Genomic DNA, 15,340 nt, shown 5'->3' with positions numbered 1-15,340 from the left:
CGCTAAGATTTTTACGGCTCTAAAAGCTACGAGGAAAAAATAAAGTTGTCGTGAATAAATAAAACAAAACTGTAAAACAAATTCGTTTGCTTAACATTTTATTTGCAATAAATTATTGTACAAAATGTGAATATTTACATTTCACCCCAATCCTACAATATATGAGGAAATAAATATGTTTAATTATGTAAAAATTGACCAAAAAAAGGTCTTAAATAACGATACAATAAATCAGTAAAATCTTACAGCATAAAGTCCTGTGGAGAACTTTTTTTTTTTTTTTTTGGAAGAGTGTTACATTAAATAAATAAATAAAAACCTTAAATAATATAGCTGCCCATCACAATATAATGAGGTAAAATATCAAGATTTTCATTAGTGAGTATTTCACATAAATGAGCTAAAGTCCTTCCTCACTTTATGAATCAGTCATTTGTCTTGCAAAATATAATTCTCTTTTTTTTTGGGGGGGGGGGGGGGCAGCAGTCTTATTGAAGCTCCATCTGTCCATTAATCTTCCACCAGCCTGGTTCCATCTCTCCAAGAACTTCCTCTAGACACTGTGAAGACAGATTGGGTAACGGGGCCAGAGGCTGTTCCTGAGCAGATTCATCCCACAGGTTACTTCCACTCTGAGAATATGGCATGGGGGGTGTGTTCTCCAGTCCCATGTCCCAAAATGCAGAATCTGCAGAGTCTGGGGACGTTGACTTCAAGCTGTTGAGAAATCCAGACCTCACACTACCATGAGGATAAGGAGGAGGAGGATATAGAAAGACTTGGCTTTCATCTTTGCTGTTGTTTCCAGTGCTCTGCATTGGTGGACTCCATAGACACTCTGGGGAGGTACGTGCTCTCATGGAGCCCCAGCTACATGGAGTAACTTCCAAGTCAGAGTGAAAGGAGGAAGGACTCAAGCTAGTGCCCATCAGCCTGTCTTGGCGTGGCCTGATCGATGGAGTACTGCAGTGAGCCCCATTTGGTGGAAGTCCAAAACTTTGTGGAGACAAGTCAGTAAAGAAGCAGTCCCGCTCACCATCTTCTCTCAGCTGAGGTTGAGAGACATTAAATGCTGGTTGTCTACTTTCTTTTGCGCCAACCATGTGAGGTGGCAGGAAAGGGCTGGGCAGTGAAGAAGTAGCTTCATGTTGAGGGGAGGTCCGAGTGGCTCTGTTCTTTAAGGTTCTTGCCCTCTTGTTCTGGAACCATACCTGTTTAAGACAAAAAGATATACAAGTTTGATTATGTAGAACGCAACCACAAAAATTATGTTAAGATAAATACTGAAATATATACAAAAGACATGTGAATTTGTTAAAGCATATACCTGAATTCGTGACTCTGGGAGGCCTGTGGCTTGAGATAGACCTTCTCTGACACTAATGCCTGGATATGGGTCCACACTAAAAGCCATTCTAAGGAGCTCTAAGTGCTCTTTGGTGAAACTGGTCCTCTTCCTCCGGCCTGCAATCTTACTAGCCTGAGATGCTCCATCTTTACCTGAAGGGAGGAAAATAAAATTTATTTTACCGAATAAAACAAACAATTCTCAAACAGACAAATATAATTAAATGAAAACATACAATCAGCTACAAAACTAAAGAAATATATGAACAATCTGGAAACATTTCAGTTTTTCCTTACCAACAATGCTATCAGACCACATGGCTGCAAATTCTTCTTAAATAAAAGTAACTTTCCTCAGACCACAGTGTAAGGCTAATAAGATTTAAGATTTTAACTAACAGAGAAGATGAACTTCTTGCAACTTGTGATTGTGACTCAGTAATAAGATCTGGCAGTATTTATCCCAGAATTCCTTGGTCTAAAAGAAGGTGGAGTTACATAGTTAAAGTTAGTGTTCTGTGACATCCACTAATGAACATCAGCCATTTTCACTTTCCACACCCCAATTCACACCTCATTTTTATCCGCACTCTTTTCTTATGATATTGCTCGAGGAATCAGCATGTTAGGGCAACTTCCAAAATCTATTTAGACTATATATTTATAAAAGTTGATAGACAAAAGAAAATTTATTTAGTACTTTATTATCCAAACACAGCGCACTTATTAATTTGCATTAATAATAAAATTTTATATAATCACATGATAAGCTCACAAAAACAACAATAACAAAACAACAACAACAACAACATTAATAATAATAATAATAATAATAATAATAATATTTTTATTATAATCATAAATATATTTACAATAACTCTCTGAGGAGAAAGAATGCTTTTCCTCTTTAGAGTTACAAAAAAGTGTTAACAAATGAAAAAATATAAATTTACTTAGGCAAAATCTACAGTAACATTCAAATACAACAAACAATGATTTATATCCACAAGACGAGTGTCAGGACTAAAATCCTTAACATCACCATAGGTTTGCTTTATGCAAATAAGCTTGATTAACCTGGTGTTTTGAAGATGTGCATTTGATTGATATGCTGTTCTAATCAATTCAATGGCTGTTAATGGCCTTACATGATCAAAAGATTACACTTTGAATGTGACAAGCCTGATATCTCATGGTCCACATCAACAGTAGACATGTGACTAGTCTTGTTTGGTGTGTTCACACCTTGTTAGGATAATCTGTTCTAGTGATGGATACATTCACTTGTGCTGGCATGGAAGATTAATCATTTTGTCAAATTCTAAACAGTCATGCTGTGAGCATACAATCCCAAAGCTCTAAGCCATAACCCATAGGGAACACACCTACATGCTGTCATCACGACCAGAATAACTGTCTTAGAGAACAGCACCTTTCTTATTGCATTTCTGCAAAAATGTATATTTTTGTCATTTTAGGTAGCCATTTATCGAATATAGTGCACGTTACATTTGTGTCTAAATTAAATTAGGACTATAACTTACTGTAGCATTTAATAGAGAAATAACAAAATAATATAGTGGCCAGAAATAACAAAATAATATATAGAAAATGATTTGTAGCTTTTAAAGAAGGGATTACAAGCTGTGTCAGTTCCCTATAGAATACAGTATCTTGGCCAATTTGTGTAAACTTTATGTTATTGCCTAATTATATGGGGAATAAATAGTGCTAGTAAATCTAGTAGTCAGTTATTCTATTTTCAAAAGGTATATGGTGGATATTGGTGCTGTACATTATAGAACATGAGCGCAAGCCTGAAGAGTCTAAAGCTGAAAGTGATTTAACTGTAACATAGCCACTGAACCTGATAATTAGCTGATTAGGTTCAACCAGGTATCTTAGTGCAGGGAGAACACCAAACTGTGCTGCACAATAAGAGATAACGGAAAACACACAAAACTGAGTCAAACAACTTGAGGTAAGTTCTGTTTAAAAAAAAAAGTTGAATATAATGTTCATGCAGCTTTTTAAAATTATAATAAGCCTCTAATAGCCTCTAACATGGCTGAGACACTGGAAAAGGAGTTCAAGTTTTAAAATGTAAATGCAAGATACAAACGTGAGATTTACTTAAAAATTCAACATGAGGTCAAGTTGCTGACACAAAACAAGCTGCTTCTGTATCGAGCCTTCAATATTTTAATAGACACATAATGATTTCAGTGTCACATTAAAAGGTCTGTCTTTCATTTTAAGCAGGATGCATAATTATAGTTAATAAGTAAAAAGCTGAGAAGTCATCGCTTAAGTAGAGGCAGGTCTAGAAGGTATAAAGTGCAAATAAATTCATATCCAAGTCAGTAACACAAAGTCAAATTCTTAATCTATGATTTAGGTTCTTCACTAAAATATATTTATTTGGCATTGTAATATCATTTATATTGTCATTTGCGTGTGATTGATACAAATGACAATATAAATTATATTACAATGCCAAATAAATATATTTTAGTGAAGGACCTAAATCATATATAGAAAAACATTTTTTTTAAGTCATATGTCTTTGCTTTATTGTGTAAAAAAAAGTGCTAAAACACAACTAATATTTATTAATCTATTATCTTGTATTCTTTTAATAAGGTACACTTTACTAAAATATGTATATACTCATTAATGTTAAATCGTACATTCATGTTGTAATGTCAAAATATTACTTATTTATAGCGATAGAGGAAGATATATAGAGATAAAGGCTACAGCTAAACCGACTAAAATACCACGATTGACAGACAATAATGGACATAGTCACACAAAAACGCTTAACAGTCTTGAATCCTTAATGCATGTGTATGAGGGTGAGCTCCTCAATGTGCACTTGTCCCTATAAGAACTTCTTGGTAACATATTTAGAATTACATATAAATGCAGTTTATGTGTTTATAATAAATATTCCTCTGATGTACACAAATCACTTGGATAATCCTGCGACACAGTTGCATTATATTAAAAACCAAGCTAAACTTTGTGACATCGTGAGTTTTCATAACCACCAAACAGTATGTAACCATGATATTAATCACACTACCATTTACATGAGATCAAATGTGTCTCTAAGTGCTGAAGTATAAGAGCTTTTTTGTCATCATGATGCACAAATCTGCCATGCGCCTCTTCAGCGTGCTGACATATTAGTGTATCCAGTAGTTGCAAAGTCGAAGTGGATTATGTTTCTATAACAGTACTTCCTATTGTGTTGTATTCTTTTCAAACATACTGTATAGATATAGCCACCCTATTATATATTTATCCCCTAGGTGCACATGGCCTAACGCAATAGAAAATAAATACTAAACCAATCCAATTACAATACTAAGAAAAGTAAACATATTCTAATTAACATAAATGAACACAAAAGACCAAAAAAATAAGCTACTTAACAAATAAACAAAATTTTAACATTGCACAAACAAAAATAGACAAATAGCTCCTACAAATACGGAAAGCAAAATTGGATTGGAAGACGGTGCTGTCACCATAGACCGCTTCTTAATATTCAATTATATAGAACATCTGCTGTACAGAGTTGTTACTATAAAAACAATGGCATATAGCATTAACGCATTAGTACGAAGTGAATTTGAGAAGCTGTAGAAGTGATAAACAATTTAAAACACAGCAATTAAAGACACCGAGCAATTAGATAACGTCTAAACATATTTTAGTTTGGATATAAGTATGTATAGTTAGTTTATATATATATATATTATATATATATATATGTGTGTGTGTGTGTGTGTTTGTGTGTGTGTATAAGTACAAATATAAACATGTATCATTTGTCTTTTTTTGTTTGTTTTAGACACACTAATGCATTTCAGTATTCAGTTGGTGTTAACATTTTTAGGTTGGGATGGATAAATGTGGAGGCATGTTGGTCTAAACTGGATGAATTACATGAGCGTTATGTGAGTAACATTTAAAGAAAATGGCGGGCTAGGAGCAGACATGGCGTCTCTTTCTCTGAGGTGAGAAAGCTCTGAAATAAATAAGGGCTGGGTTTATTTATACTGTCGCTATAAACACCACTGCAACAGTTTGGGTGCATTTAATAGCCTATTTAGGACCTAGGAGAGTTTAGAAAGTTTCTGTAAAGGATGTGGTGTGAGAACAATAAGCTAGTAGTTTAAAGAGGACAAGCTAATGAGACTTTCAGGTAGTGCGCTATAGTCTTTCTCTCTGAGTTCCTGCTTCACTACACACACTCACTCTCTCTCTTTCTCTCTCACCCACACACACAGAGCACAGTGAGGTAGCCGAATGTTACCCGGATGGAACTGTCATGGCCGCCGTCTCTGACCTGCCAGTCTAAAGAGAAAAGAAAGGTAAACGGATCCAAATCAAGTCTATCCGAAGAGCTTATGGAAAGTAATCAGTTTTAAGATGTTTCAAATGTTGTCTGGACGAGTTATTTATAAGATTCTGCTCTTATGAGAACTTCCGTATGGCTCTAATCGTCTGATGTGTTTGCGTGGGTGGGGGCGACGTGGTTTATTTATTTATTTATTTATTTTGTTGATTTAGCAAAAAATAATAATAAACGACTCGGTGCTGTGGAATGACTTTTGTTTAGGTGCGGTAGGAAAATATGTCGAATCTGTTTGGCGCGTTGTGTAGATGTGAGGCGCAGTCGGTAGCTCCGTTGGCATGGCACTTCCTCTGTGTTTTGTGTGTTCGTGTTGCTCAAAGTTGGTGATTGCCATGTCAATTGAAACAGCCTGGCTCCTATTTTATGGAAGACACACGGCTTACAAGCGTGAGTCATTCACCCAAATACGACGCCGTTAGGAAAAGGGAGTGATCATAATGAGCATCATGTCAACTGTGGACGAAATGAAGCTTAAACTTGATTCCAAGGCAAATTCATCAACTAACATGGGATTAACTGGGTCACAGTAAGCTGTGTGTAAACTCTCATGGATAGTGAGTGCATAGAAGAAATGTACTGCCAGAGAACATACAGGTGCAGATGGAGATCAGGAGTGCAGAAAGTTTTCATGTGAACATTTATTAGTTTTAGAGTTTCATCCGTATAGATGTTTATTAATAGGTAGGATCGTAAAAACAGCTTTGCAGAAGTCCTGGTATAGGTTTAGATCCTGATGAGGAAACCAGAAGATAGCAAAGACAATCTCCCAGAGGAAGACGTGGGAGGACACGAGGAAGAAACCCGGTTTATGGCACAAACGTCCGTTTTAATAGCGTGTATACTCTTGCACTGTGTTTATTTTGGGTTGTTTTCCTTTAGTGTTATGTTTGCGCCGTTGTTTCTTTTATACGCTACTGTTTTGTTTCTAATGCTTGTTTTTACTGAAGATAATAAAGAGAACATTTCTTATTACGCTGTACAGTATAATGACCATTGAGTTGAATGGATTGGATTGGAATTGGTTTAAATTGAAAGAATTAAGAGGAACCAGACGGGACTCACTGGAGAACGTCCTTTGCTGGGTGGCACTGGATTATCACTTTTCCACAAGTGTATATAATAATGCATACTAAAGGGTACGAAGCGTATTAAAAGGGTATTCGGTCTAAGCAGATAAGATTACAGCAGCAGTTTTTAAATATCTAGAATATCTAGGTGAGATTTCCTATTGAAGAAAGGAAGACACACACACACATAATAAGCGTTAACTGTGCTTCTAAACAACTGACAAAAAATCCATTAAATGATTGAGTTTCCATTAATAGAATGCAATCATAGAATCTTTTCTTAATATTGTGGCCATCAATAAACAAGTAATTGTGAAAAAAATAAATTATCATGGTTATCATGGAACATGTATTTTAACTACTAAAATAGTTTTTTTGTAGTACCACTACTAGCAGGAACCTTATTATTGCCTGACTTATATAGAACCGGAGTTTTTCCTCTTCGTGAGATTACTTAAGTGCATGTAAGCAAGGTTATTGACTTGTTGCTGAGCTCCGAATTGTTTTGTACAAGCAGACACTGTGGGTTCTACGACTGACATTAGCTAGAAACACAAGCAGTGCTTGTTAATGCAAACAAACTAATACTCTTTAGTAATGTGCTGCAGTGGCAAAGTGAGGATTGTGTTCCAAATTTGGTTTAAATGATTTGAATGAAAACATGCAAATTGTTTGAGAAAAGCTGGTGAGATACATCCCTTGCACCAATAATGGGGTGACCTATGAGTTGTTGAGCTGATTTATTTGACTTCTTTTACATCTGACTTTTGTCATGTTGAATGTTTTTAATTCTTTTTTTAAGGCAATTATGTATATATCCAAACTCTAAACTCTTACATGTTTGCTTAGCAGTATATACAACTTTTCTTTCACATTGTAGAGTTTGCCAAATATATTGATATTGCAATTGTGCCATTTATGATATTTCTTTTGTGTTTTTTTTTTATTTTTTATTTTTATACAAAATATTTCAAATCAAATTCTTTCCCCGTGAAGACCAGATTTATTTTTAGGAGATTTTGTTGCTCCTTTTTACTTGTCTATAAAGAAATCATGCCTTAGTTACCTGTCTGGTCTGTGATGGGTTTCTTTTACCTATTAGTAATAGATAGTTTCTTCCAAACTAAAGTGTCTGTATGCTGAACCTTTGTGGAAGGGAGCAAGGAAAGATTTTTAAAATTACTGCAAATATCACATAGTTCTACATTGATGGAATAACACTTTTTTTTTTTAACCTATCTTTGGCAGAAATCACACTTGTCCAAAATGTTGCAAACTTGACGATATAAACTTTTGTCCCGAACCTTTGTTGCCACAATAGGCAATTCTGATTGTGGGTACATTGTATGTATGAACACTTTTGTCCCGAACCTTTGTTGCCACAATAGGCAATTCTGATTGTGGGTACATTGTATGTATGAACACTCATTCTTACTTGATATTTAACCACATCAGATTGGACATTAATGCTGATTGGAGTGGATTATTAGAGAAATAAATACAGTGATGTGGATTGGCTCATGATCCCACTAATGTTAAGGGAAAATATGATGGTTTACCTACTGGGATAAAATACAAGGGTTAAATTCAGATCTGGAAGCAGTTTTCTGTGTTTTAAACTGTTTTGTTCTAGTTAACTTCAAGTTAATGATGTGCTACATTACTGGTAGCCAGTTCGATATTATATCTGTTAAACATAGTCTTACACTTAGTGGACAAAAAAGCTTTTAACTCTTATTTAGTCCTAGTTCATCCTTAGTATATGAGTGTGTGTCCAGTCGTATATAACTGAAAATGAGCTCGTATCCTTTTCTGTCTACAGGATCCATTATAAGACATGGAGGCTACTTCAGATGACCCACCAAAAAGCCATGACCAGAACGGGGATGTTGAGAGAGACAATTCAGTCGATGCATTGCCACCATCAAAAGAGCTTGGAACTCAGAGAGAAGATATTGCATATAATGACCTAAGTGTCCAAGATGAAATACAGTCTGGAGAGTCAGGTACTGATAACTCTCACACAGAGAGCAAAGCCTCAGAGAAATCACCATGTAAGCTCCAACAGGGTGCTATTTTCTCTGGAAAAATACTTAGTTTTTGCTGCTTGGAATGTAAAGGTGATGCCACTTACAGCCCTAATGACTTGCTGAAACACTTTCAAGGGGCTCACAAAGGAACACTTCCAACATATCCTTGTGATCTTTGTACTTTCGTTACCAATGAGTTCTCGTCTCTCCAGCGACATCGCATTGGACATCGTGACACTTTGGTTACTTGTGAGATCTGCAATGATGGAGTCCAGTACTCTCTACTGTTGCTCACCAGGCATTTCATTATGTGCCATAGCTGTAATGGACTTTTTCGTTGTAAGAAATGCGAGTTTTCGACCAGAGATGCAGGCACCTTTGTTCAGCACATTCATCATCACAACGAGGGAAACCACAAATGTGTAAAGTGTCCACCCACGAGTCCTACACAAGGGAAGGTCCAGTCTGGGAAAGTCCAATCAGGGACATTCCCCTTCACCTGTCAGTTGTGTGGTTATGGTGCTGCAAGGAGGGAGTATCTAAGTAAGCATATGACTGTGGCTCACGGAGATGAAGTGGACAGAACAAACAGATGGAGGTTGATTGAAGACAATTCTAGAGTTAATTCTCCAGGACTAAAGCTGCTGCTTAAAAAAAGTCTTCCTGCTGGAGGGTCCAGGGAACCACAGTGGATGTCAAAGCTGAATTCTTATCCTGGAGTAGGTCTGCTTGATCACAGTGGGCGATTATTTAATCCTGAGAAAACATTGGAGGAAACACAACAATTTCTTGAAAGAGCTGTGGGTGTGAAGAAGGAGTCTAACAAGTGGAGTAAAAGTCCACTAAAGAGTGAGCCACAGTGTTCTAATCCACCAGTTACATCCACTACACCACAGCCAAAGATACAAGAAAATGAACTCTGTGCTGGATCTGGGATTCTAGATCCTGGTAACAGCAATGGGTTGACGGTTCTCATGGTCAAAAATAAAATTTCAATTCCTCCTAATTGTACCACAAAAGTAATGGGATTTAAGATGGTAGATGGTAAAAAGCATTTAGTTTTAAAAGTCATACCAACAAAACAGGAACCTACTACCAACAATGACATGTCACCCACAAATAATGTTGATGATGATGAAAAGACCGATAGCTCCCCGTATTCCTCACTGTCTGAAAGATCAGGATCTCTTCTCAGTTTAGATTCTGGGACAAACAAAGATGTTTCTGCCTTACTAAAAATAGAGACACATAATGCAGAAAATCACATTGCAGACCAGTCATCTTTGTTAGAGGACCATGAAGCAAATGTGGAACCAACTTCAAACAAGGCTGATGACGAAGTTCTTGAAATATCAGCCGCATCCGTTACCAACTCTTCGGCATCACATTGTGCCGACTTGTCCACAATAAACAGAGAGGCACATTTTTCTGAAAACCAGTACAATGGTTCAAATTTAGAAAAGAAATCCTTACATGATCATGAACATTGTACACATCAGACCAGCGCATCTAACTCAACATCTAAATCACCTGAGATCTCTCACACAGACCAAACCAAACCAAAAGCAGCTCCATTAGAAATGCTTGCTAAACACAGAACAGAATTAGAATTATCTACTGATGATCTTTCCTCATTAGAATCAGCTGCTGAGCTCACTACTGTGAGCTCACTTCCTGAGCTCACAGTATCTGCAAATGATGCCACACCGTTGCTACTGGTAGATGAGGTCACTACCCCGCCTGCCGTAATCAAGTCTCCTTGTAACTTAGTGGTGAGCAAAGATTCGGAATCCTTTGGAGACCATGGTGCAGAGCAGATTTCACCTAAAAGTCTGTCCCCCACTTTAGCAGCTGAAAAGAGAGAAACCCCTGTTTGTGAAGAATGTGAGACTTCATGTGAGAACACAGCAATTCCAGCACCCTGTCCAAATGTATTGGTAGGTGAGCCCTCTCGGCCTAGTTCAGTCACCGAATCCTCTCCCAGGAAGGATCTTGCAGAAAATGCCTCAGATTCAAATATAAGCCCACTGAATAAAACAAGTGCTAATAATTCCCCTGATGCCAAAGATGGTGTCAAAGAAGTTGACACTGCTTTGCAAAATTCCCCAAATCAGGAGGTTTTTAGTTTTCACAATTACTCTAAAGAGACTTTTGGAAGCTCCCCTGATTTTCTAGATGCTGATGAACATTCCCAAGAGGACTTGGAGGAAGACGAGTGTGAAGAGGATTTTGATGAACTAAAGCTGGCTTCGGATTGGAGTTTAACACTACCTGCCTCTCCACCGCTTGTAGATGAACAGTCTGAAGAATATGTAGGAAGCGGGGAGGAAAGCAGTGTATGTGTTAATGATGCACCTTCTGCCAGTGAGAATAAATCATTAGAAAGAGTGTCTGATAGCGACATAGAGGTTGATGAGTGCGTAGCTACTGTTGAGGATTTACCCCTTCCAGCGACATCGGAGACCGACAAGGGAGCATGTTCTGCAGAATCGGAGAAAAAGGAAGGGGATTTTATGTCTTCTGTGGTTGAGGGTGGTCCTGCAACTTTGAAAAATGCTGCTGTTTTGGGCAAGATACTTGAAGAGCATTCAGATGCTATCATCAGCCAACAGCTAGAGAAAGAAAGGATGGTATCTTCATCTGTGTTGCAGGATACTAACAGACCAGCAAAAACAACACTTCGGATCCTGCAGATGCCTGAGGGAAAGAAGCAGATGTTCCTTCAAACTATGGAAGCTCCATATGCTGTGCCCGTCCAACTGACAGGTGGCCAAGGTTTCAAGCTTATTACAAAGTCTTGTGCTTCCAAAGTTAATGTGTCCTATGTTAAGCCAGGAATTGAAATGACTAGCAAAGGTTCAGGGTTGTCTCTCACACTTAATGGAGGTAGAATTGGGATGTCTGCTCAGAGTTTAAGTGGAGAGGGCAAAGGTCATTCATCACTCCTGCAAACAGTGAGCAGCAATGGAGGCCGGTATTTTGTCAATGCTTCTGCCTTGAAAGGGCCTCTCCTCTTATCAGGTACTGTTAAGTCCCCCTCAGAACAGGCGGTCAACACGCAGCCAACGTGTTATTTAGTTCAACGACCACTTCCTGTTTCACCCAGTACTGAGTCACCTGGTTCGACCTCAAAGACAGTCTTGACCACTCGCCCAGTACTGGCCATGCCTGTGAAATCAGCTGATAAAGCAGCCACTTTGCGAACTGGACGACAGGCCTACTTGGTTAGGTATATCTCACCAGCCAAGTCAGGGATACTGGTAAATAGCTCAAATGAGAATGGAGCAACACAGGGCAGCCAGGCAAACGAAGGAAGCAAAAGCAGGCTTTTCCTTAAAGTAGTTAGAGGTCCTAATGGTGCCAGGTTCCTCTCCACAGCTCCATACACTTCAGCCAAAAAGCCACTGTATGTGGCCACAAGTTCTCTTCAATCACCTTACTTTCTCATGTCTTCAGAATGGACAGCAGGACTGAAAACCTCCAATAGTGCTCATAGCCCCACTCATAAACGTATCTCTGCAAAGCTTAAAGACATTTTACCACAATCACATAGTCACCATCAGAACCATGTTGAGGGTGGCTTAGTAGAGCAGAAATCATCCTTTTTGCAAAGGCATACCCGTCCACGGAGCCAGCGGAAGAGAAGGAGACGGATGATGTTTGAGGAATCTTTTGCGATATCTTCTAAAATTAGAAGAATGTCAAGCAAGGCCTTTGCTCTGAAAGAGGTCTCGCCGTTCTGCAAGCCAGTGGCAAAAGATGTTGAGAGAACTCTTAGACTTTCTCCGTTCAGCCCGTTCCAGCAGATCAAATGTCCTCGTCAAAACCAGCCAGTAGTGGTGCTAAACCACCCCGATGCTGATATCCCAGAGGTGACAAACATTATGAAGTCGGTTAACAGATATAAAGGTGAAGTGATTAAGGTGGAATTGTCTGAAAACACAGTCAGGGCACTGTCTGAGTGGAACTTTACTGGTAGTACATTGTCAAACACTCCTGGTATCAGTACTGGGTCAAGAGTCCGGCCATCAGGGAACAAGGTTCGAGAGCGATTTATCTTACGACTGAAGTTAAAAAAGACAAGAAGAAACAAATATGAGGTAGTGAAGTTGTCCACCAGTACAGGTTCCGAGCAAATTTCAACGTTTAGTTGTTGGTTTTGTGGCCGTGTGTTTAACAATCAAGAAGAGTGGATTGGCCATGGACAGCGGCATCTCATGGAGGCTACAAGAGACTGGAATAAGTTGTTCTAACGCTGTCTGCTTATGTAGATTTCTTTTTTTAAAATGACAAAAATATATAGTATTGTTAGATATGCTAGATATTGCTATCTATTTTTTTCCTTTAGATATCCATTCAGAAGATTTTTAATGGATAGGGTAAGAGAAGAAAGTTTGGTACCTGATACCAATTTGTATGTAAATATTTTTAATCCCTGTACATTGAACTCTAGACCTTTGTGTATGTATATAATTGAACTGTGAAAACTGGACACACTGTATGTTTATACATGCAAGCAAAAAGATCACTGGTATGAATGGAAGGTGCTGTCTGTAATAGACCTATTTCGATGCAGTCAGTTAACAGATTTCTCAGGTAAATTCAGAATCCAGTTTATAAAGAGATCTTTTATGTTAGCTCAGAAAACATCTAAAGATATATTCCATTAATGGTGTGTTTTAAGTTGGCAGCATACATTAATCTTTGCAAGAGGTCATAGAGCTTATTACTTTATTCATTACTTTCGAATTCGTTCTTGCATATAAACACGTCCCTTTTTTTAAAAAAAAAAAAAAATCCGAATCATTTCAATGTTCATTTTGAACACTGGTCAGTTACTGTAGCTGTAGAAATATTTGTGCAAAAGTGATCTAGAAGCTAATTAGGTTCCTGTGGAAGCTGTATTTTAAAATTGAAAATTATTTTCATACACTGTATATGTATATCCATGTTCTTGCGTTTGTTTGTTTGACTGGTGCTATCCCTTGTTTTCATAACACGTTAAAACTGACCCAGTGTCGATTTCGTAGCAATAATACATTTTTACATAGTTTTAAACATCTTACAAGCCTGCAGTCAATATAATACCAAATTTGTGTTTAATATGTTTTTCTGCTGTCCTCTCTCTCTCTCACTCTCTCTCTCTCTCTCTCTCTCTCTCACTCTCTCTCTCTCTCTCACTCTCTCTCTCTCTCTCTTTGAAGAAGATAAAAACCTTCAAAGCACAGTGATGCTTTACCAACAGAGTATGTTCCGATGCAAATCACCAACCCACCAAATGGCCAACACTAACTTTATTTTAGATTGGATCTTGTTCTCTTATACTTGTGTGCCTCGATCTGCCTCAGTTTTCACCAAGCAGTTGTGCTTTGTGTGTGGTTAGTTTTTTTTTTGTATGTTTAAAAGGTTTCACTTGTTAAGTGGCAGTTACTTCAACACAAAAATCTGTTTGTTTTTTAATGATTGAAATTTTAGCCTTTTTATTAGCATAACCAGTTTAAATGCTTGAACTCTATTTAAATAGTTTGACTTCCGTGGCTAAGTACACACAGAATCTGCTGGTCTATATTTGTTACTAAGGACTTATGCAAATCTAAACTGTTCAAATGGTCACTTTCGTAACAAGTTCTGCTTTACCTCACAGTTGGCAGCATTTACAATACCGTGCGAATTAAAAGGCAGTTTTTACTTGCCATTTTACTTAAATCATTAGCATTTAGAACTCCCGTTTGCAATGACTTTAAAATATTCCTACTTTTCAATTTTGAAATATGACAATCATCGTCACAAAGCAGTACAACGTTTACTACTGCTTTGCGTTCTGATTGCTATGCCTTCAGATTTTAAATGCAAAGTTTGAGAATTTTTTCTGTCCGTTTTAATGTTTTTCACTCACAGACCTCTACCCTTTATTCTGCTCTTGTGATCCTTCCTTATAACTACCACTACATTATGCCATCCACAAGCAGAAAGCAGAATCCTCTCACATGCCAACATTACCACAACCAAATACTTTTTTAAATTATAAGGCAAAAAAAAAAAAGCTGTTTGATGTTTAATGCTATTGTCAAACAGGATGTTTGGGATTGCGATGTGAAAAACAAATGTATTTTTTTATGCTAAGTGCCTAAAATGTGACACACCAGGTCGACACTATATTGTACTGTATTCACCTCCTTACAGTTCCTCCTTGAATAAATGTAAATACTTTTAAAGGATTTTTGTGCATAAATCTTCTTGTGGATCTTGTCGGGTTTGTAACCAAAACTATTTTTTTTATTACTACATCATCAAGGTCATTAAGTTTCTCTTTGAAGTAGAGCTGCACTCAGCTCACTAGGGGGCAGTACCTGATAGTTATTGGACTAGCTGAGTCAAATGGAATGCAGCCCTGTTCAGTGTTTTTTTTCCTGCCAGCACATACTCCTCTATCATGCCCCAATGGTTTACACTCCTAAAAATTGACA

General features: G+C 37.5%; 2 protein-coding genes across 3 annotated transcripts; one reads left to right on the top strand and one right to left on the bottom strand.

Annotated features, from left to right (window-relative positions):
- Positions 1-81: 81 nt before the first annotated feature.
- Positions 82-1,803, bottom strand: mxtx2 (mix-type homeobox gene 2). Its single transcript, XM_027140468.2, has 3 exons — positions 1,645-1,803; positions 1,328-1,500; positions 82-1,211 (listed from the first exon to the last, which is right to left on the bottom strand). The coding sequence occupies exons 1-3, from the start codon at positions 1,664-1,666 to the stop codon at positions 489-491; spliced, it is 918 nt and encodes a 305-aa protein (XP_026996269.1). The 5' UTR covers positions 1,667-1,803; the 3' UTR covers positions 82-488.
- Positions 1,804-5,257: 3,454 nt separating this feature from the next.
- si:ch211-214e3.5 (zinc finger protein 518A) lies at positions 5,258-15,088 on the top strand. 2 transcript variants are annotated; one of them, XM_027140573.2, is made up of 3 exons: positions 5,258-5,375; positions 5,649-5,732; positions 8,666-15,088. In XM_027140573.2, the coding sequence occupies exon 3, from the start codon at positions 8,681-8,683 to the stop codon at positions 13,124-13,126; it is 4,446 nt and encodes a 1,481-aa protein (XP_026996374.2). In that variant the 5' UTR covers positions 5,258-5,375; positions 5,649-5,732; positions 8,666-8,680; the 3' UTR covers positions 13,127-15,088. The 2 variants fall into 2 exon arrangements, with proteins under 2 accessions (XP_026996374.2, XP_026996376.2); XM_027140575.2 differs by lacking the exon at positions 5,258-5,375 and adding an exon at positions 5,533-5,563.
- The last annotated feature ends 252 nt before the right edge of the window (positions 15,089-15,340 follow it).

Source organism: Tachysurus fulvidraco, chromosome 8, assembly GCF_022655615.1.
Source record: "Tachysurus fulvidraco isolate hzauxx_2018 chromosome 8, HZAU_PFXX_2.0, whole genome shotgun sequence".
Classification (NCBI taxonomy): Eukaryota; Metazoa; Chordata; class Actinopteri; order Siluriformes; family Bagridae; genus Tachysurus; species Tachysurus fulvidraco.
Note: the sequence above shows the minus strand (reverse complement) of the source record. Positions and strands in the feature narration are given on the sequence as shown.

Bases quoted from the DNA above. Each gene is read 5' to 3' on its own strand.
- mxtx2 (XM_027140468.2), bottom strand. From the start codon at position 1,666: ATGTGGTCTGATAGCATTGTTG. The intron at 1,501-1,644 runs GTAAGGAAAAAC...TCCTCCCTTCAG, and splicing joins GTGGTCTGATAGCATTGTTG to GTAAAGATGGAGCATCTCAG. The intron at 1,212-1,327 runs GTATATGCTTTA...TGTCTTAAACAG, and splicing joins TCCCAGAGTCACGAATTCAG to GTATGGTTCCAGAACAAGAG.
- si:ch211-214e3.5 (XM_027140573.2), top strand. From the start codon at position 8,681: ATGGAGGCTACTTCAGATGACCCACCAAAAAGCCATGACCAGAACGGG.